The 23,698-nt window shown below is 43.2% G+C and overlaps 2 protein-coding genes across 2 annotated transcripts in view; one reads left to right on the top strand and one right to left on the bottom strand.

Annotated features, from left to right (window-relative positions):
• The window catches only part of rnf123 (ring finger protein 123), a 207,706-nt gene that overhangs the window by 139,139 nt on the left and 44,869 nt on the right, over nt 1-23,698 (top strand). The window contains exon 37 of the mRNA XM_080727740.1: nt 19,013-19,251. Within this exon, the coding sequence (XP_080583866.1) occupies nt 19,013-19,251 (239 nt within the window). The remainder of the gene's footprint in view (nt 1-19,012; nt 19,252-23,698) is intronic.
• amigo3 (adhesion molecule with Ig-like domain 3) lies at nt 1,527-3,164 on the bottom strand (the record flags this gene model as incomplete). Its single annotated transcript, XM_080727344.1, has 1 exon — nt 1,527-3,164. One exon carries the CDS (start codon nt 3,162-3,164, stop codon nt 1,527-1,529), a length of 1,638 nt encoding a protein of 545 aa, XP_080583470.1.

Raw genomic sequence — 23,698 nt, 5'->3', positions numbered from 1 at the left:
AAACGCACGAACGCACACACGCGCGCGCGCACACACCCCCACAGACACACACACACACACACACACACACACACACACACACACACACACACACACACACACACACACACACAGAGACACTTCAGCCACCAGCTCATTATCTGGTTATGTGCAAACATAAGCTCCCCTTTGTGAGTAACAATAACAAGGCAGACATTCCCTGGCCGATCCAAGATGAAAGATTTATTAACACATAGATAGGATGAGAGACAGAGGAAGAAGTGGGAGAGGAAGGACAGTGCAAGGAACGAATGATGCAGTGAACACCATGAAGACAGTAAAAGGCATAAAAACAAACTTGTGTGTCCTAATTGTCCATTCAATCCTGTTTTATATTCACCAAATAAAGGCAAGATCTTAGTCTCTTTTCTTTTGTCGCCAGTCCAGTTTCGCAGGGTGTTTCCAGAAAAAATTACAACACAATATGCTTAAGAACAGAGCTAGGCTATCGCCAAATGAGATTGCAAGCAATTATTCCCTTTCTCCATTGATCAGTGTTTTCATACAGAAATTGCCACATACAAAAGTTATTTTATTTATTTTCCTCTCCACCCTTTGCTCTCAGTGTTTAATTTGGTAGGGTTTTAATTTCCTACATTCCAAAACCTTCCTTTAAAACTGCATTCATTTTTACTCCCTATTCTAAAGCACTTCACATGCCAACAGTTACTCTACGCAGATTGGAGCTATTCAACTAACAGGCTCGCTAGCACTGAAATGGAAAACAAAAACATACAGTATATAGCTAAAACGCTGTACAAAGAGATGTTGGCTCCATCTCTCTGTCTGTCTAAGACAAGAAGGCATCGGCAGCTATTGTTTATTAAAGGTTCAAAGCCGTGCTTAAAGGGACAGTCCGTGCACTTGATTTCAGCAGCAGTCCAAACTCTCAGAAGCTCTCTGTATTTCACCTCCTTAATTCCTGTTCCCCCCTTACTGAGATACTCTCTCTTGCTCTCTCTCCCTCCTCTTCTTCATCCTTCTCTCTCTTATGCCCCTAAGTGCTTTTCGTTCTCTCTTTTCGTTCATGGGACCAATCCTTGTCTCTCTACTTTGGCACTTGTCTTGTGGCTCTCTCCTTCCCTATGTCTCTTTGTCGCTTGCCTTCTTTACAAGAACCTGCCTACTCTGTCAGCCTGCCACAGCAGGAGAGAGACTACACCTTCACAGTGCATTGGTTTGTGGCTGCAAGGGTGAATGAATAGACCTGGGCAAAAGCAGGACGTAGCATATCATTTGAATTTGGTTTGAAATATTTCAACTCTTAACAGATACAGTGGATATGTCTTACTTAATGGCAAAAGCAATGTCATAGCCTCAGAAATAGGCACATCATTTGCTAGAAGATAAAAACTAATAATTTATAATTTTCTAGTGTTTGACTACTATTTTGCTCAGGTCTAGTGCTGGATGCAGTGTGAGGTGCCACGGGTTAGAAAAGTGAGGGAGTGAGATTGAACAGTGTCTGTTTCTGTGGTAGTCTGTCACTAAGGCAACCCTGTAGGCGTGTCTGAGAAAACGGACATGATAGAGTCTGTCTCGCCCGCCCTCTGCTGTGATTGGTTGTGCAGCTTTGGCGGATGCTCCGCCCCTAGCAGCAAACCCGGTCCCAGGTGTCCGTGCCCTGCCCCACTTCCCGGCCCCGCCCTGAGTCTGCCGTTCTGCTGCTCCCGGATAGGCTCCAGAAAGGCCACATGCTTGTTGGTACTGACCTTACGGCCGGGCCCCTCGGTTGTAGTGGGCGGGGTGGGCGTGAGGATGGAGGACTGCGCACTGCCCACGCCGCCGGCTTCATTCCCTGTGCCCGGGGTGGTGGCGGCCCGGGTCGGGGCCTTGCCACAGCGCACGGGGCAGTGGCAGGGCGTCAGGAAGAGGTACATCAGCACCAGAACCAGGCTGACAACGCAGCCCAGCAGGGTGGTGAAGCCCGTGTTGAAAGGCTCGTGGAGGTCGGCCGCGCCCCGTGGCAGCGCAACAGTCACGTTGACCTCCCGCGTCTCGTTGCGCTGCCGCCGCCGGTCCAGTGCCATGCACCAGTAGACGCCTGAGTCCTCCGCCCGTGCCGCTACAATCTCCAGGCTGCCGTTGGCGTACATCTTCAGCGAACCATTGTTCCCTGGGGGCACCACATATTCCTGGTTGGGCGACACCCATATGAAGGTGACGTGCCGCCCTAGGAATGTTGTCGAGCAGTTCAAGATTACCCCCTGCCCGACATATACCAAGACGTCGCTCTCCCTCTGAAGCAGTTGACTCATCTCGGTCAGACTGCAGTTCTCAAAATAGCGTCCGTGCACGAAGAAGCGCACGGTGCCTTTCTGTATCCCGTAGACGAGGCAGGTGTGCTCCTGTCTGTAGTCCCACACTGAGGCGTAGCCCCTTTGCTCCCAGTAGCGAAACAGCCCGTACATGGAGCACTCGCACACAAGGGAGTTGTTGTGGAGATAGAGTCTGCTCTGCACTGCCAAGGGTAAGTTTGAGATGTCCTCCAAAGGCAGCTTGGGTAGGCGGTTGGACGACAGGTCCAGCAAAAACAGGTGTGGGTGGCTGTGCTCCTGGATGGAAAAAAACGGGAAGTCGGTGAGGCGGTTGTGGCTTAGATAGGCCTTGCGGAGGCTGCCCAGCCCAGTCAGGGTCCCGCTTTCCACGCGGGCAATGCGGTTGTTGAATAGCAGTAGCTCCTCCAATCCAGACAGTTCCAGGAAGTAGTGCTCCTCCAACACATGGAGCTGGTTAGAGGAAAGATCCAGGGTCCGGAGGAGAGTCCCAGAACCGTTCTGAAAGGCCCCCGGTCGAATGTCTGTCAGCTGGTTGTGTGCCAAGCGCAGTGCTTCCATCCGCGGGAGCCCCCCAAAGCCGCCCTGATACAAACAAGCTATGCGATTATGGCTGAGATCCAGAGTGACAGCGGAAAGCGGCATCTCACTGGGTACCTGCTCCAGTCTCAGGGCAGTGCAACTGAGGATGTCAGAAGCACAGAGGCAGCCAGAAGGGCAGATGCTGCCTTTGGCAGGGCTCAGCTGGGCGAACAGGACACAGGCTAACAGTGCGATAGTGGACCACCATGATGATGGAAAGGTTGCCGCCACCACACCCTGTCCATTGTGAACATCAGTGCACCACATGGTGTGAACACCAGGCATTGGCCACAGGCACCCTAGCCAGTGCACTGCTTACACTTCCTTTAGGATGGTCTCTGTTATTTCTTTCTGTTCTTTTGTCCAATGTAAGAGTACATTTATTTTGTATTGTTTATCTGTCTTTACCACACATTCTTTACACTCTTAATGTCTGATTTATAGTAAGCTATGGGCAAACCAATTAGCCCATGGAGAGCTTTGTATTGCCAATTGTTTTGTCATGCATTAATCATTTAGGTGTTAGTGCTCATTTGTGTGCACCTATTTACGCTTCGTTCCACGGGCAGAGACGCCAGTGTATATGTCTCTCCCTCAGTCGTCATTTTCAGGACAAGGTAGTAAGAAACCAATTGGCTCATTCGATGCATTCATTCAAAGCCACAGGCCACAGAGGAGTCAGCATGATGTATGCGTTGCCCCTTTTATTCCAGGTCCCTGTGTGCACTCAGGCGTGATCGTTTGTTTTGCCTGGCCCCCGTTAATGTCAAACTAATCGACTGCATCCGTATCCACCTACAGTATCAACAGAACAGTGAGATATGTGCCAGAGCCAAATACTGGAGTGGACTACCTTAAATAAAAAAAATACAGTTCATCCAGGTGTGTCTGGGTCATCAACAAAAAATCCCAAGAGATCTGGAGCACAGCCAGAGCTGTCCCAATAGTCCAGTCTTTCTCTTTTCTCTCTCCAGAGCAATAATGAAAGAATACAAGAGTATGTGGAGGTAGGTAGGGTTGGGATACTGGGAAGGATAGAGGGGAAAAAAGTAATTAACAAATGGAATAAAGTTGAGTCACAATAAAACTCATCCACATTTTGTGATGAAAACATACAGTAGGACTGGTGGCACATTGTATAATTCCCTCATTTTTTTCTGCCGGACATTAATTTGATTCCAGTCACATGAAACAGTGTAAAACCAACCACTCATTTGCATATGATCCAAATCATAGCATGTTTTCCCCTCACCTCTCAGTAGTTCAATAAACAATAACACAGGGCCGTCTCATTGTAGATCCATAATTGTGAAATATATCCTTTGAATGCAAAATAATGTTCTTGATCATCAGATCCTGTTTGTCACTGTAGTCTTTTAAAGTCCATGTTACCCAGAGCACATTCGGCAGAGCCAATCCGCCTGTCTTATCTTTGTTAGCCGGAGAATGAAATGCTTCAAGTTGTCCTCCTTCCGATGTACCTGTTTTGTGCGTTGTTCCTTGTGTTGTTTTCAACACACAGAGCTCAAAAGTTCTCCCCCTCACCTACCTACCTTTTCACATTCTCTGTTATTGATTCCTATCTCTTATTCGCTCACAGCTCTCTAACGTGACACAAATGCCATGTCTCTAGTTGCATCGTCCTTTATTGTTTCTTTCTATTTTTTTACCCACACCAAGTCCGTTTTTTTTTTTTTTTTTTGTGAATCACGGTCCCAGCTGTCTTTTGCCCACACCCACGGAAATAGCTTTTTCGAAGAAGTCAGCGCTTCGTCCACATGGCAGCACTCAGTCTCACAGACGTATGGGAGGTTTCAAATACATACTTGTATGTATAAGAGGCACTCGTGTGGACACACACGCATCTTTCTGTCTCTCCCACTCCAGCCGCTTTCCCATCTGTCTCTCTCGCGTGTGTCTCGTTCTCTCCACCAGCCAGTTTGTATGGAGTCACTCTTTTTATAGCAGGAGAGTGGGTGAGCGTTCCGATCAAGGCTCATGCAAAGGAGCAGCGGGCTTTCAGCCCGTTCTGTGAAATCCCTGGCAAGCTGAAGCCGACCGTGGCAGACCAGCTCCCTCCCTCTCTCTCAGAAAACCACTTTGCCCTCTCTTCCTCTCTTTTAAGTTGTCATCCTTTTATCTCCATGACTCAAAAAAAAAAACAAGCGAGAAAAATGGAAAACTCAGGTGTCACAAACAAAGTTCCCCGGTAGTAATTCCTCTCTGTTCCACTGTGCTGACAGCAGGTGTGGTATAATGGGTCTTATATCCTGAAGTGAAGAGTGCATGTCTATCTTTTCTGTTGTCAGATGTTGTTGTGTGGGTGTGCGGGAGTGTTAAGCTCCATCCAGTAGGTGTTGACTGGCACAGCAGGCTCTGAGCTGAGCTGAGACCTGGACGGTATCTCTGCTGCCTCTGGTGCTTTCTCCTGCTCCTGCTACTCTCTCCTCCTCCTCCTCCTCCTCTCTGACTTAATCCTCCTCCCTCTGTCCCCTGACGCCCCCCTCCTCCTGCCTCGGTCCCTCCCTCATCTTTTTCATTCACGAAGCTTTGCTTTGCTCTCTCTCTCTCTCTCTCTCTCTCTCGCTCTCTCTCTCGCCAGCTTGTCACTATAGGAGGAGCATGTACAAGGGTATGCCAGAGGGATTTGATTGGCCAGTGTGAGGGGGTGATCATGAACATTATGTGAACAATAAAAAAGGAATTTCCTGTGAGATTTGATCTCTTCTTTCTTTCTTCACTTCCCTTTTATTTTTCCTATCCTATCTTTTGCATTATTGGGATTGTCCTTCTTACACCTTTCCTTGTATTATATGTATTATTCGTGCTCTTGTATATTGAATATTAACTGTCATGTATCTCCGCTTATTTCAACCATGTGGCTGTTTGTTTTGATTAAATCCATTTTTATCGTACATTATGTATATTGATGAGAGCTAAGAGTAGTTTTTAGTGTAGTGCTATGCCCATCGGCCCTGGCATTGATAATGGTCCTCACAGAGTCATGCAAATAATTCTATTTTAGGCAACAAAATTGTGTGTGTGTGTGTGTGTGTGTGTGTGTGTGTGTGTGTGTGTGTGTGTGTGTGTGTGTGTGTGTGTGTGTGTGTGTGTGTGTGTGTGCGTTTGTGTGTGATGATCTTGAAAATTAGCAGTTCTCTAGGAAAATATTTTATGAGTAGGCATGTAACAAAAGAGATGAATGCAGATTAGGTTTTCGTAATATTATAGGCAGGAATCTGTCAGGGTAGACGTAATGTATGTTCAGATGTGTCAATGTCTCCTCGGTCTTGACATGGTCTCTAGTCAGTGGCTATGGTCCACCATGGCCCTACTGCCACAGTATGTCCAATAACCATGACCATAATTGACTATACTGACCATTGCCATATTGACATGTTTCACACTACACATTTATTTGTTCAGGTGCTGCAAATGCAATGCAATTTACACTAGTTTTCATTTAATGTATGTAGCCAGCGGAATTAGTTCAGCCTTGCATATACTCGAGTGGTACACTGCTGCTCATTGCGGTTGCATTCAGTCTCTGTTACACCGCTATTACGCCAGTCTTACGTCACAGGCGACGTGGCAGTCAGCTGATCACTTGCCAAGCTATTTAACCTGCTCAGCCTGTCATTCTCCTGCTGCTGTTTTCCAGGTCTGTTGTGCTATGCGCTTGCTTGCCTCACCGCCCCCAGCACCACCAGTAGGCTCTGCTAATTCTGTTCCCCATGGGGGGTGTTTATATATTTTTATCTCCCTGCTCCTAATGGTTAATGATGTTCTTCTTCTGTGCTGCGCTGAGCAGGGAGAAGCAGAGCCAGACGCCAATATAAATGTGACATATACACACTTGTATTACTCATCAATAATAAACATTGTTTCAATCCATATCGTGAGTTATCTGTCTGAAATTAGTTTAAATCAATAAGTAGCCTTCGAATGTCCTAGTAACTTCTTCTCCAACTGCATCTTTACGACTTTAGTATTTTAAGCTAGCAAGCTGGTTAGATTAGGTCAATTAGCTCAAAATCTACTGCTGTGTACTTTACATCTACTGATATTGCCATGACGTTTCCCCAACATGAATTTCTGTTTTAGTGGATAATGTTATTTAACACTAACAGATTGACTTGTCCCTGTTGGAGAATGGAGAGACAGATCTGACTGTGGGGCTGGAGAGAGCAATAATATAATGTCCTCCCATCCATATGAGTCATAACAGAACACTGGCTTTTATTGCATTTTATGTCTGTGTTCTATCCAGTCTACGTCTGTAAGATTATAAAGAGGATTAGGTTCATGCTATGTATGTGTTTTAGTTAGATACAGTGTGCAGTAGCGGTCATGTCGATATTGCATTAGTCATATTTGCACAAATTGTGAGCAGAATTCTGCTGATTCATTCACATCAGGAACGCCACACCCCCACAGAAACAGTTCACAATACCTGGGAATCCCGGAACAGAATATTTTATTGTGCGTACAGTATGCATGTAATTGGGAGAAAACACTGTGCTAGGTAGATACTGGCCAAGTGTGCCAGTTTACCACCCTCCAACCCTCCTTCCATTTTTGAATAATTAAGGCTTTGTGTGTGTGTGTGTGTGTGTGTGTGTGTGTGTGTGTGTGTGTGTGTGTGTGTGTGTGTGTGTGTGTGTGTGTGTGAGAGAGTGAGAGAGAGAGAGAATTTGGGCCATCCTTTAGCCTATACATTCAGAGTTATTCTGAGAATGGTTCAAGTTTAGAAATGCAGCTTGTAAATCCCAAATCCCCAAATGATCTACTATATCCTCTCCTCTCCTCTCCTCTCCTCTCCTCTCCTCTCCTCTCCTCTCCTCTTCTCTCCTCTCGAACCAGAGCGCTCTCATCAGAGCATGACAAATTAATTCTTGTTTGCTTCTACAGGCTGACGATGGACAACAAAGCTCTTAAGTGGGGGAAGTTGGTTCAGGTTGAAGGAGCAGTAAATGTAATGAATTATTTCCTACAGCATACATAGAATCACGGCACGCTGCTTTCCCCACAGAATGGATTAAATTGTTTACAAGTTGTTTACCCAGCATGGATCTCACCTGTTAAGCAGACACATGTATCATGTGAAGGAGAAGGGGAGATGAGAAAGAACAATGTAATTAGTGTCCTTAATGATATAATTGCAAGATGGGACAATCCAGTCATTGTTCTTGTTTTTGTAGGGTTTTTTCTCCCTCTTGGAGACAAAATGATAGTATACTCGAGAGTGACAACATGGGAGGATATGTGGGATTCCATATCATGCCAAGAATCTGTGCTTGTGGTTTCAAGTCAGTCTTAACCACGGCAATGTCTCTGGCCATACAGAAGTGTTCACAAGCTTCCACACAACATGGACAGTCTGTGATACTTGGAAGTTAAAGCTAGAGATTTGCACAGAGCTTTTATTTTGAAAACTTAAGTAGTGAGCTTACTTATATTTTGCCTTCAGGCCAATGGTCCTCACATGGTTTCACCCTGGGACATAAATTCTGCATTATGTCAAGAAAGACTTAGATTTTATAACAGTGATTCCCATTAACACATTGACAACACCGGTGACATACGCTTGCGTCAAATGGTATTTTAAGTGGTTTACCCTGAACTGCGTTCTCCTGCAGGCGGGAGTGATGCAAACACAAAATAATTGTTTAAGCGGTTCAAGTGTAATTTTAGATCTTAGTGAAGGCTATAAAAAAATAGCAGATCTACAAGCTTTTGCGACGTTTTTTTACATTTCTGAAAAAAAGTTTGAAAATAATTTTGAATTTAGAAAAAAGTTGAAGAACTACTGATTTAGAAGGCATTTGTAGAATCGGCCTCAGGTCTTTCCTCCCTTACATCTACATTCCTTTTTAGAAACCCCACTGAAGAGACGTAATGGCATCACTATCGACTGAAGTTCTGTCTCCTATTTAATCAGATCAGAGCAACAGAGTATCAGTGCCTGGCTGACATCCAACTGTGGTTAATTAACCAGGGTGAGACAGACATGTAGTCTGCTGGCTCTGTTCACCAAAACGCATCATATGTTGCTGAGGACAGGGTCATGACACACGTGTTCTGTTCTGACAGGGTCAGCAGTATTAACACGTATCCCAACAACACTAGCATCCCAATGCTGGGCATGTCATAATAGGCAAACGCTCAGCAAAACTTCTAAATAGTAGCCCGGGTGTTTAATTCACAAAATTGATTTGAACCCCTGACAGTTAATTGGTGCCCGGCTATTATTTGGAAATATATGGTACTGTAGGAGAATATTCAACTAACTAAAGCAAGTAGCTAATCCACATGTAGATCGACTATTTTTGACAAATATTTTTGGTGTAAAGGGGAAAAAAGTATTAGGCCAAGTATCGACCCCTGAGAAACGCTGGTCAATAAATGTTATAGGGTATATTGGTTACTGGTTAATAAAGGATTATTGTGGTGTATCTACAATTACATATATCAAGTGTCTTGTTTCCTGCATAAAAAAAAGTACTGCCACAATTAAAAATCGACTTTCCGGGTTGGACGGCGCGATTTTCTTACCTTTTAACGTGGTCACGTGCGTGTCCATAGTCCACGATGGTGCACAGATCGTGCACGACTCGTGTGCACGTCGTTCGCCGTTTCGAACACAAGAACACTCGTGTTAATCCGAGCTACCTTTCCCGAGTTAGCCTCAGCAGTGTTTACAAAGTAAGCAAACAGAAACAGGGTACAGAGAAAGGGCTTGTCCCACCCAAAAAATGCAGGTCCGGTTCTGGTTTTCCGGCCCAGAGCAGAAGCACTATCTCTAGGGTACTTAGGAACCGCGGAGCGGCGATCCGAATTTGGATTGTTTTTATAAATTAAATCAAATTAAATTCTCTGGTTTCTCGGGTTTGGGGCAGCCTGGACCAATGGCATTTTCTCAGGATTCTCAGGTTGGGCCGTGAGTTAATTGTTTTTCACTTACTGGATTGAAGTACGGCTGTCAGATGTATAAGTACCGTAATTGCCGGACTATAAGCTGCGTCTTTTTTCCCATGTTTTGAACCCTGCGGCTTATACAATTATATAGAGATTTTTACAACAAACGGCCAGTTAGTTAGTTTTACAATGGTCTTTAACAAGGATTTATATATAGATTTGTACAGCTAATGGCCTCCAGGGGAGCTCTAGCGGGAAGCAGGAAGGACACCTGCGGCTTATAGTCAGGTGCGGCTTATATATGTAAACATTTTTTTTTTGTTCTAAATTTAGCTGGTGCGGCTTATATTCAGGTGCGGCTTATAGTCCAGCAATTACGGTAAGTACCTCATCGTTTTGCGTAGGTTCTGCATTTATTAATTAAATAATATTGGCATATTATCCTAGAAACATGCTGATATTGATAGCCACACAGCCTGTGGGTTAAACAAATCACTGCTTAACTCATTCCCTGCCAGGCCCGATAGTCCCGAGATTATTCCAATGTCTTTCCCCGCCAGGCCCGATAGTCCCGAGAATTAAAAAAAAAGAAAAAAAAAATTCAATTTTTTTTTTTTTTTTTTTTAAATTTTGACCCCAAAAAATGGAGTAGGCATGATAGCAATCGCGAAATTTCATGTTTAACCCCCATAGCAACCCCATCTTTCAAGCATGGCAGCCATTTTGGCAGCCATCTTTGTTAAACATAGTGGCTGTTATCTCAGGAATGCCTGAACGGATTTCCATTCGGATTTTTTTGTTTGAAAGCTGTGAGCAAGGTGGACACACGTGGTGCATTATCTAGGCATGGGTGTGCATGATCCGTGCACACCCAATTACATGGAAGTCTATGGAGACGAATGGCAGGTGGGAGTACGGAGGTATGTTAAAATGGCGGTCAATGTGTTAATGAATTGGCTGCAAAATGCAGTGTATGCTCTTTTGAGTCTCTGACTCCAGCTAGCTGTTTTTGTGTGTATGTATGTGTGTGCGTGTGTGTGTGTGTGCGCGCACGTGTGTGTACGTGTTCTATCTCAGACCAACGTGTTTCTCGCACTGGTCTCCTGTCAGATGAGGTTAGGGTCTGATACACACACACACACACACAGCAATGTTTTGGGACGGCTATCTTCCTTTGGATTTGTTTATGCTTCAATGTTCAAACATGAACGTAACCGTTGCCACCTGTTTAATCTGCCTTGGCTGTCGGAACGCTGTGCCCTTTTGCCACCACATATTTGATGAGACAACACAATCAACTTCTGCAGATGGGAAAACATGAGCCTTTGACAACATGGCACTTTGTGACATTTTCCCCACTCCATCTATCTACATGGTGACTCACACTGCTCTATTAAACAATGTTTTCTCACATTTTTCCACGCTTCCTTTGTTTTCGGCTGCCAATCGAGCTGTTACTGATTACATAGCAGAGCGAGGTAGGCATGAGGAGGGTGTCCAGACTGTTTTGTTTGAACTGACAAGACTACGGAGATAAAGGTCAGAGGGATTTGAAGGGAAAATGTCACCATGTTCCGGTGTTAGACCCTTTGGAAACCCTCTTTGACGTACAGAGATGACTATCAACACCAGCTGTAGGAGAGACATCTCTCTCTCTCTCTCTCTCTCTCTCTCTCTCTCTCTCTCTCTCTCTCTCTCTCTCCAATGTCCAATGTCTTTAGTGCGTTAGTGACAAGTTTGCATAATGTAGAATGGTTTGAAATGTTTTTTAAAGTGGCCATCCCATAATGGAAATAATCCCAGTGTCTTGCAGATGGCATTTTAACCCTGCCCATGTCATTTGCATTGGATAAGGGCATCAGATAAATGCCTAAATGTGCCTATATTTAGACAAACACTGCTCAGAGGGAGACTACATAGAGATGGCCCAGATGTGAAGGCACTGGGGTGTGCATCCACAAAGGAGGAAGAATGCCTCTGTAATTGAAAACAAACCTTTTCCATCTTCTAATAATGATTGTTATTCCTCAGTTAACCATATGAACCCTAGTGTCCCTGTTCTTGGGTGAACAGTTGGCAAAAATGCAGGTGCTCTCAACGTGTGTAAATATCTTGGCAAAAGCTTGGCAAAAAGAGGGTAAAAAAGGAGTAGACCAAATAGACCCCAGGTGGACCCTGGTAAACTAAGTATAAGAGGGTTTAAGACATTCATTGAAATAATTTATGAAATGTACAGTCTTTCTGTTTGTCTTTGTTTGTTAGTCAGTGAACAACTTGGGTCATACAGAACAATCAACAATGGCATCAGCTGCAGCTAATATTTACCAGCATTTGGCTGGCAGACAGCTGGTGTTTACTTCCCACCCATGTTGGGCCAACTGTTTGCACATTAAGCCATACGTGTACTTGTCACGTTTTGGGTATGAATTTGGCTTGTGACCTTTCCAGTGTTTCACCTCCCGATTTTGTCTCATATTAAACTCATCTTAAATGATTGGTTCGGGGGCATACCTTCATTCAGTAATACGCCCACTGAGGTTAGGGTTAAGGTTAGGTTTAGGTGACACCTCCATTTAGAATAATGGAAGTCAATCTTCTGAATGGCAATGTTTCTGAATGGAGATTGGTTCAGTCCATTGTTTGGATGGCTCCATCCGTCTGTACACTATACAGTAAATTAATGGTTAAAATTCTTTCAGAGCCAGGGAAGCCAAAAGCCTTTTCCTCTGTGTGGAGCGAGAGGAGGGGTGTTATGGGGCATTTAGAGGAGAAGGGCATAGATAAGTATAAAATGGAAGTCATAAAAATTCATTGATATTTCCTTTCATTAAAGGAAGTCAGATGTACTGTAAAGAAAGCGATTGGCTTTTGAGAGTGAGGAAGGAGAGATGGAGGTGACGGTTTGAATCAAATCCTCTTGCACACACACATTCAAGCTGGTGATGGTGGCACTTTAAATGCTTGAGTAGGGCAAAAAGAAATATGAAGTAAACTTACAAACACCATCGTAGTAATTACTTGTGTGTATGTATGTCGATGTCCTCCTTTGCTTAAGCCTGTAGCCCAATCAGGGACCAGCATTTCTGTCAATGTCATCATTAACTGCAAATGAGGGACCAGCAATTTCTAGTGATGCCAGTGGTGATGTCATTGGCGTCGCCAATGGTGATGCCAGTGGTGAGCGCACCTCATGGCGCACAAGTAGGCCATGCATGCCTACTTTTGTGCACAAGGCGCAAGCTGGCACCTCGACAGAGTGCAGTTCAAGTTAACTGTTTGAGATGGTGCAAAATGCTTTCTCCTAATAATAAAAAGTATATAACCCTGTAAGAATCCTGAGCTGCTGGTCAAAGTTTGACTTGCAAGTGGTTTTGATTTAGCCTATATGTATGCCTTAAGCTTCTTTGCACATCATACCTGCCAATTGTCCCCCCACCAATTTGAAATGTTGCAATAACTCAGTTGGTTTTCTACAACTCATTTGTATGTCTTGTCATGTCACTGTGCGGATCAGAACTTTGTCGCAATTGTGAGTTTGTAGAGCCTCCCCTGCTCACAGACGGCGCCTAGACCATGCCACGCTGCCACAAATACATCAATATTTAATTTAGCAACAAATGTATCTAGGGTGTCAGACGCTGATGCTGGGTGGCTGGCCCAGGGCACCAGACAAGCTTGAACCACCACTGTTTACATGATTGAAAGACCAGGGGGAGTAGGGATAAAGACGGTGAAAGAGAATGACTGCATTTATGCGACAAATAATGCATGTGAACTAGAGATGGGACGTTCGCGAACGAATCAAGTCTTTTGAACTGCTCTTTGAAATGAACGATGGGATCCGGTTCGCAGTAGGGAGCCGTTCCTTTCTAAATGAACAGTGAATCGAGTCTTTTGAACGGCTCTTTGAAATGAACGATGGGATCCGGTTCGCAGTAGGGAGCTGTTCCTTTCTAAATGAACAGTTGTGGAAAAAAGTACAAACATTCTTTACTTATGTAAAAGTATCAATACTGTCTGCAATGTAGAAATACTCTGCCACAAGTATAGTTTGGAATTAAAATGTACCTGAGTAAAAGTATTGGTATCAAAATGCACTTAAAGTACCAATTGCAGAAAGTACTCATTATGTAAAATGTCCCATTTCACAAGTTTTCCAATGAATAAAATGTAGGGAATTCTTTTTTTGAAAAAAGCCGATCTACAAGCTCACAATGCGTTGCAACGCATTGTAGATCGGCTATTTTCAAATGACCGAAATGTATATATGGCCAAAATGTATATAGGGTTGAAGTGATTTGTAATTATAATCAAATTTACCATAAATCCCATCTTTAATGTGAACACAATGTGCGTGACTCAGTTGACTGTAACGTATCAGTAAATTAACTGAATCAGTTCATTTGTATACCGGTACATTTTTTCTCCTTGTCTGTAAACCTGAGGTTAGCCCAGCTCATGTGTGTTTACCATGTGAGTAGTATGCGTGGGAGAGCACCATATAGCGTGAAAAAGTAAAAGACACAAAGGCAGAGAAGCAGAAAGAATGTGCATGATTGAACGTACTTCATAGTGCCTGACTCACAGGTATACTGGGTTGCATTGTGAGCTTGCAGATCAGCACACAACCAAGTTTCAAATAGGTGTTACATTAGTGTGTGTGTGTGTGTGTGTGTGTGTGTGTGTGTGTGTGTGTGTGTGTGTGTGTGTGTGTGTGTGTGTGTGTGTGTGTGTGTGTGTATTGTTTACACATGTTTCCTATGTCAGGTTGTGGAGAAGTTGTGAGAGAGTGGGTGGGTAGAGACAGTGTCTCTTTTTTATTTTATTATTCAGCTTTCAGCCTACAAGCACAACATCTCATTCTGTCATTGTGTGTAATCTGGTGCATGAATAATTTATGCCTTTATTTTTTACTGCATTTATTTATTTATTTATTTGTCAAATAGCAGATATCTCATTTCCCAACATCATTTGGTTATTAGCTCTGCCAAACATACTTTTGGGGCATCCATTCATTTATTTTTTACGATGCTCTCTCTATTTGTGTCTCTGACTTACGTCACAGCAGGTTGCCAATGCCACAGGATAGAATTGGCAGTGAGCAATAGTAGAAAGAACTGAGCAGACAGACAGATGATGAAGGAATCAGGAAAATGTTAGAGGTGTAAATAGCCTCACGATTCAAGTTGATTACAATTCACATGCTAATAATTCAATTTGATTGTACAATGCATCTCAAAGCAACTCAATTTTCTATATTTATCTATATTGCCGCAAATGGCTAGTAAATATAAGCAGGTTTTTTTCAACTCAACAAAGCTGAGTGGTAGTATGTCTTATTTGATCATCTGTTTTTTTTTCATCGACCGACATCACAGTGGTGAACGGCTGTAAACAAGCTAATACTTTTAGGTAGGCTACTTCAAGCGTTACTCTCGGCTTGGATGTTGTTCATGTCCATGTGTTTGTATTGGATGTGCTTGCTCATCACTCCAGTCAAATTTTTACATGCCAGTTTCATTGGACACAGCTCATGCAATGTTCCCATGTTCTTTCAAATCAAAATACACCCAAACTTTGCTCTCCTTTTTGAAGTGTGCGTTCACTCCATTTGGAAAGGTGCCCACGGCCACAATGCCAGGTTGCTGACAAGTACCAAATTGGTGTGACATGCCAAATTAGGCACGCAAATTGCTGTCGTTAATAATAATAATGAATTAATTGACACCTGTTTGTGCTTGTTTAAAGCGACATTTTCATTAACACCTGAAAAATACTGCTCTAATTCATATTTGTGTCTGTTCGTGGACTTTGCTTTGGTGATACAAAGGCTACTGTTTTATTTTGTGCCAGTAAATCACCTTTGGATTTAGAAAGAGAGAACATGAGTGATAGAAAAGAAGAGGGACAGGCAAAGAGATCTACATCTATATCGTAAGGTGGAATGATCAGAGTACGAGAGCGCGTAGCACTTCTCAGTCAGCAGTGGTGCAACAAAATAGTTACAATGAGAGAGTAGACAAGGAGCAGAGCGTGCTTGTCATAGGAATAGAGTGAAAGTGAATGCACATGAGACAGAATGCAAAGGGAAAACAAGATAGAGCATACAAGATGGAGAGAGAGAGAGAGAGAGATGTTGCAACGGCAATTCATAAACACGTGAGAGAGAGGAGAGAGATGGATTGAGTGAGAGTGAGAGTTGTGTCCTGTGGAAAGCCCCTCTGTAAATGATTGATGTGTAAAGGTTGGATTGAGTGGAGCTGCAGGGGATAACAGAACAGAGAGGAGAGTTAGAGAGAGAGACGGAGGGAGATGTACACTACAGTAGGGGGCTTGGGAGTGGGGATGCAACGTGGCATTGAGGGAGCTTCATTAGCAACACCACACCAATTGAAGACTCCATGGATGAGATACAACGAACGAGAAGGAGGAACAGTGAAAGAGAGAGAGAGGGGCAGAAATGAGAGAGGGGAAGTAAAAGTGAGAGACAAAAGGGGTGAGAGGGAGAGGGATAGAGAGAGAGAGAGAGTGAGCAGGCACGTGCACACATAGACATCAAAGGGGGCTTGAGCCCCTGCCCTTTTATCCGTCTGTAAAAAGTGCCCTCTCCACACCATGAATGCAGTTTTTAACTATGGTGAAAGAAATGCAAATGCCCTCTTTCCATGCCATACCTGAAGGCAGAATTCAAGACTTGTCCAAACTCTCCTGAACTTGAACGCAGCATGTTGAAATAATTGCCTTCTCTGTAGAAATCTATGCCGTTACGACACATGTCCAGTATTCACTTGAATTGCTTAGTTCAGTGTGGTATCAAGTACTGAAAATAGCCGACCTCCAAGCTCACAACGCATCACAGCGCGACACGTTGTGAGCTTGGAGGTCTGCCATTTTCAATATTTTCACCAAAAGGCCCCTTTAGAGATTTCAGCCCCTGCCTCTCTAACATTCTCTGCACGTCCCTGAGTGTGAGTGGTTGCCCCGAGAGAGAGAGGGGTTGGGAATGAGAAAGGGAGACATAATAGACACACATAGAGAGGGTGTGTGATCTGTCCATTGTGTGAGAATGATGCTGAGCATGGCTGTGCAAGAGCGAGCGAGCCGAGACACGCAATGCACTACTTAAAAGCTGACGAGCCATCGATCGCTTCAATTCCACGAACAAGCCAGTGGTCAACTTCCTAAGAGGTGGTCGGAGCAGTTTCTTGGAATCCATACAACCTAATGCACTATGAAAATTGACCATCATTTATTTTATTTTATTTATTCTTTTGACAATTCTATATCCACATACTGTACAAGTGTACTATATTTTGAGTGGACAAAATATTTTGATATATATATATATATATATATATATATATATATATATATATATATATATATATATTATTTGATGATATATCGTATCGGCCGATGGTGGCCTTAAAATGCAATATCGGTATCGAACTGATATCAAAATAATATACAGGTTTTAGCCGATATTTTATTTTATGGGATCAGAATCAGAATGAGATCATATTGACATCAGTTTATATTGGTTATTGGCCATAACAGCAATTATTATATCGGATATCGGACAGAAATGTCATATTGCCCATACATAATTTGTGCCACTCTATTTCCATGTGTGTGCTTATCCTACACTACAGTAAATGTGTGAGATCTCTGCTTGTCGGCCTGTAGTTCACTTATCTCCAGAACCGCCCGCCCGCCTTCAAACTCTCCTCGCACATCGCCAATGCTCTGAGGGAGCGCCGTGCGCAGCATCGAGTCGGTCACATAATTGGTTGTTCAGAAATGCTTGTTCGACTGATCCACCCATATACTGTATAGGCATAATTTGGAGACCCAAGTGTTGTTGTCTATCTCTATCTGTGTGTCCGTCTGTACTTCACGTATTTGGCGGGTACAATGGGTAGACGGGTAATGGGTAATGCATAACCGGGTGGGGAATGCATTCCCAACTTGCATTATTCCCAACTCGCATCGCTCCTGAGTAGGATGGTGTAACATCTAGAATTGTAAAATGTTATATTTTGTGGATTATTATTATTCCTGTATATATATCTTTTTTATACTTGTATATATGTTAGTAATTCATTGGTTTATTATTATTATTATTATTATTATTATTTTGTTTGTTTGCAGATTCAAAGCAAATACAGTATTTTATCCAAGCAGGAAACCCCAATGGTAGTCTATTTCTTGTTTGGCTTGCTCTATGGTTGCTGATGGTGTTCAGGGTTGCTTTAATGCTTTTTTAATGACATTTAACTGGCTTGTTCCACTTATCAGTTTGAGGGTAATGAGGTCTATGCTGAGGTCATTTCAATTGACTGATAAGGGATAATGTGATTTTCTGGCATCTTCAAATCGTATTGCTTGAGATGGTTGAAAGAAATATAAAGTTGCAATGTTTTTCTGTGGTAGATTGCCTATATTACATTTTCCATCATCTTGAAATTATTCTGAAAGAAAATATTGTTGTGAACAGGCTAAAGTGGTCTTGATTCCTTTTTTAGGGAACAGAAAAACCCAGCTTTTCATTCAGGTTGAAAGATCAATGCCTCTCACAGCTTGCATTTTTCAAAACAACGAAAGCATTACTAATTCAAAACAGCAAAAGCATAATGCCCAGGGCCATTTAGCCTTATGGTTCTGTGGTGTTCCAACAAGTATCACACTAGCTCCTAATGGCGAGCTTAACCACATTAGCCCTAGCGTCCCTATTCTGGGCATGTCATAATGGGTGAAAATATGCAAACATTCGGCATAAATGGCACATCTACACGCTCTCAATGCTTCGTGTTGTCAGCTTGTAGTTCTGTTATTTCTGCTATTTGACATCCAACAAAGTATATAGAGTTTCAATGATTAAGGACTTTGACATACAGTACAGTATGTACAGTAACAGGTATATCTTTTTAACTTTACGGTCATTTGTCACCCTTGGAATTCACACTTTTTTCTGTCCCACTCCTGTTATTCATTGCAAAAAAAAAATGTAATTGAAATGTATATTTATATTTGGCAATGGGTAGGTGGGGCACTTCCCTGCCTAACGGTGTTAAACCTGTAACAGAACACACATAACCTCTAACAAGGTGTCCTCTTCTTTCTCTTCCCCTGTTCCACCCTACCACCCTATGTCCCCCCTCTCTCTGTGTCATCTATTCCCTTCCTCCCTCTCTTAGGATCAACCGCGCTGCCTCTGTCCTGCTGTCCGACCCTTGCTTCCAGCTCCACTCCATCCAACACCTACTGGGCGAGGGAGGCGACATCTCCAACCTCACCGTAGCAGCGCTAGGCAAACCTGCGACCACGTTACCCCCAGTCGTAGGTCCCCTGGGCTCCACCATCATGACCCCCGCCATCCCCTCGGCTCCCGGTGGCATGGCCCCCGCGGATCACAAGCACTTCTCCCTGCATGCATGTGAGTTTCACAGATTGGGTGGTGCATGACAGTGGTTCTCAAACTTTTAAATTTGAAGGTCTCCCCTTAACTTTGACAGTGTACAAATGGAACCAAATGGACCCTGAAGGGTCCATTTGGTTCCATTTGTCCACTGTCAAAGTTACACACTTCAATCAATTTACCCCCATAAAGGAACCTAGAGTCCCTGAAATCCACTTTGAGTATCACTGGTGTATGAGAATGTGACGGAAGGTTTTTGATGAAGCTGACATTGTTTGCCTCTGTGGTATGCTTAGGTCAGTAGCATTTAGACCCAACTAGATAGGTGGGTCTAAAAGGTCTAAACAGACACCAAGTGCAGATAAAATGAAATAAGATGTGCTAGGGGAGGAGGTGGTATTGAAAGAGGTGAGGTTTTAGACAATACCCTCAAACATCCACAGGGCTTCCATTCTTAGTTAATTAACCTGAGGCTTTGACTAACAACTTGGTAACAGCCCTGTTGCTTTATTCCTGCGATTAAAGCTTCCCCGTATTTGAGCATTGAGGATTGAGGATTCAATATTTGTATTATTACACACGCAAACTTTTGTTTTGGTTCCTCAACATTGTAGCAGCAATAATGAGAATAACAAAGAAATAACTAAGGATAGCAACAATAGTTACGGTAAGGGAAACTAGTAACTTTAAGCCTATTTTTAATATATACGTATATATATATTTTAGTAGTCATTTCCCTTTATATTATTGTGCTGGGGTGTTTCCTTGCAGAAAGACACATCCCTACGGATGTATTTTGATTCTGTTCCACTGTTTATGTTGTATGTTGCAGGGACAGAAAAGTCTGTGAGGGGGGGGGGGAGCTCGGCCAGAGCTCTTAATTGCTCCCTTTGAACTTCAAAGGGGTTGTGTACTGAGTTGATTGTTTGGGCCATAACGTGTTCTGTGCTCGTTAGTGATCTCTAATAAATTAAAGAATCAAAGACAGGTACCTGTCTGAGAGGGGAGGGGGGAGGATAGTGTGTTTGTATAGGGGACTGCCCCATGGTTCGAACTCCCGTTGGTCCGAACACCGTCGGCAGGTTAGCTACTCACCAGCGTCGGGTTAAGGTTAGGTTTAGGCATAGTTTTACTGAGGTTAGGGTTAAGGTTAGGTTTAGGTGGTCGGACCAAAGGGAGTTCAAACCAAGGACATGTTACCTTTGTATACACACAGACTTGCCTAGTTCCCGCTTGAAGTTGTTGTGTGAATGGTTCCACAGTGCTCAAAAATCTTTTTTTACCAAACATTGTGATTTCCCATTAAAACCTTTTTTATTGCATTTGGAGACAGTGTGCAGGAGTTGTTTTCTTTTTTTTTTCTTTTTTTTTTCAAGGATTTACATTTAAAATATGGTCTCCTGGCTGACAAACAGGAGATTGTGAGACACATCGACTCTAGTTAATAGTATGTGAAAGTATGCAGACACATGTAAGGCATGATCTGGAGGATTGATTTACTGTAGGCCTGTCAGGCCTGGCACTCATCAGACTCTTTAATGATGGGGTTTCTTTTGGGAAACATCAATCTGTCCTCGCTGTTGAAATATTGCCGAGGCTCATTAGTTACGCAGCCCTCCTCGTGACACTTCACCATTATACATATTGACCATGTAAGTCACATTGCAGTTGTGCAGGCTCCCTATCGTGTGCTTGTGTGTGAGAGCTTTCGCTGGGATTTGAGTGCAACGTTGGCATGTTTTCAAGGTTCTTATAGTCATATATAACGTGTGTGTCTGTGTGCGTGGGTGCGTGCGTGCGTGCATACATGTGTCTCAACCATGACCCTAGCCAGAATGCTAAGCTGCCTGTTAGGCGATCGGTCACAACAAGAGATGGCCTCGTCACCACGCCAGCCATTTGCTGTTGCCATGGCAACACAAGCCGTTTCCGTAGACATCATGCCAAGCATCATCTGGAGGGTCTAAAGAACTCCATAGCAGGAATTACTTGTGTTGATTGTAGATTTTTACAGCAAATGTAGATTTTAGTAGATTGTAGATTGTAGATTTTTGTAGATGTTTACAGCAAATTTTGATTTAGTATTAGTCATAGTCTTTTGAATAAAATTCTGTTTAGTTTAATTATTATTTGTTGACGAAATTGTCAATATATTTGGTCTTAGTTTTAGTCATCATAGCTTACGTTTTTATCTGTTTTCGTCTGTGAAAAAAGGTAGCCGACGAACATTCTTCGCCATAGTTTTAGTCGACAAAACCAACACTGCTCAAGTAGCTACATGTACATATATGTATGTGTATGTTATCGACTTGTGTTAGGGCATTCACAGAATATTCGAATATCAAAGTCACTATTCGACGTTGTTCACCGAAGTCGAAAATTTGATTTTTTTTTATACAGCTTGGCTAGAAGTCATAAGAATGAGTTATCAATGACCCTGGTGGATGAATTGGTTAATGCTCTATACTCATGCGCCACGTTTCGTCTCCCGGAACTAATTACCAGTGGGAAAAACAGCGGCCAGCCAGCAAACTCGATGTCATGATGGAGGAAAAGACAGGTAATGCAACTGTCACTACTAGACCGAGAATTGCTCATTTTTATTGGATGAAAAAGATATATATTTCCTGTTGAATATTCGACTATTCAAATACTTTGAGGTCGACTAATTCGAATACTAAAAATCACTATTCGTGAATGCCCTAACTTGTGTTACTTATTACATTATGCCTCCGTTTCTTTAACCACTTCAGCCCTAAGAAGGCACTCGTGAGAAGTTGTGAAGCTCACTCAAATATGGATCTTCAACATTGGGTCCGGGACCCTTAAGAGTTACGACAAGGGGGGACACCTACTCCTTGTGTATTTTCTGCCCCCCCCCCCCTATTGATAGAAAAGATAATGTATACAACCCTGAGGTCGACGGAGAAAGTATTTAACTAAGACTAATTCAAATTTGAGGAGAACTGTGATTTTAGGGCATACTTCAAACTTAATAGGGAATTTCAGTGTTTCAGGGCTCAGGGGAGAGAAGTTTGAGGACTCCTGGTGGAGTATCCATGAGCATCAACTTTGAATGCATTTCGAGTGAGATTCTGAGGTTGTTAAAGCTCTATGTTTTTAGAACTCGCTCTCTCCTTGTATTTCTGTGTGTATCTGTGTTTATTGCGACTGTCAGGTCGCAGTTACTATCAAAACATCCACCGGCTGTCTGTCACGTCACGTCACGTCACACTTTTGCCCATCACGTCATTTCACACTTTTTCCCTACTCTTATCTCCGGCACCGTTGCCCCTATCCATGCCAAACTTTGCACACACACTCCTTGACTGCCAAACCACAACATCCAGCCCTGATCTTTCACATGACCCTCTTCTAGTGCCACCATGAGGCCGATTTTTGCAAAACACATTTTTGGACACTGCTCCTACAGATATTGCCCAAAAATCACGCAAAGCGGTACACAGTATCTCTAACGTCATGTGATCAACATGGATCTGTCCCATTTCCCATATTCCCACCTGATTGGCTACGATTGCCTTATAAAGTTTGTGTATGCGACCTGACGGTCGCTTATCTCCCGATTAGGGAGTCTTACTGGTAATGTGTTTTTAAATGTGAATTAAGCAATATTTCATGCGGTGATGCGGTAAGGAACGAGCCGTAGGCGAGTTCCGCCGAGCATCACTGGACAACTGCAACAACTGTTGCCCTTAAAAAAAACACGTCAACTTAATTTCATTGTAATTAAGATATTCGATAGGAATTTGTAATTTTTTAATGCCACATTTAGCTACTCTGTCCCTGAACGTCACATGAAAACCGCTAGCCTTGGCTGCCTAGCCGCCTAGCATAGTGTGGGGAGAGAGGAGCGCTTGAGGTCTTTCGTGACCAACGCAGCTGATTTCTTTACTTGATGAGAGACCGTGCATCTGTGCTCGTTATATGCACGGTTGGAAAGCCTGTTTTCCATTGAGAGCTCGACTACCTGTTGTATAATGTGTGTTTATGCATGTGACTAGGCCATAAGTGTGTCCAGGGTCATCATGGAAATTGTTCACTAATCATTTCTGTCCCTTTTTCCCCCCTGATAACCTTTCCCTGCAGGGTGTCTCTTGATTCCGCTCCCCCTACCCCTTCTTGTGTTTTGTCATGTGACATATTTGTCCTTTTGTGTGGTTGCCCGGAGACACTGCAATCTGTTGAGTAGAACACACTCTTCTCTTCTCTTCTCTTCTCTTCTCTTCTCTTCTCTGCTCCCACATTCTGGGAATAAACTCACAAACCGGATAGCAGTATAACTAAAGACAGTTGAGGCTCTGTGTTTTAGAAGAGTATAGACTGATAGATAAAGAGAGCAAGCAAAACAGAAATACACAAAGCACATAGATGTGGTGGTATCTGACCTTGGAAGCTCTCTCTCTCCCTCTCTCTCCCTCCCTCCCTCCCTCCCTCCCACTTCCAT

The sequence above is a fragment of the Nannobrachium achirus genome (assembly GCF_963921795.1).
Source record: "Nannobrachium achirus genome assembly, chromosome: 6".
NCBI lineage: Eukaryota > Metazoa > Chordata > Actinopteri > Myctophiformes > Myctophidae > Nannobrachium > Nannobrachium achirus.
This window is presented reverse-complemented; position numbering and strand designations above follow the sequence as displayed.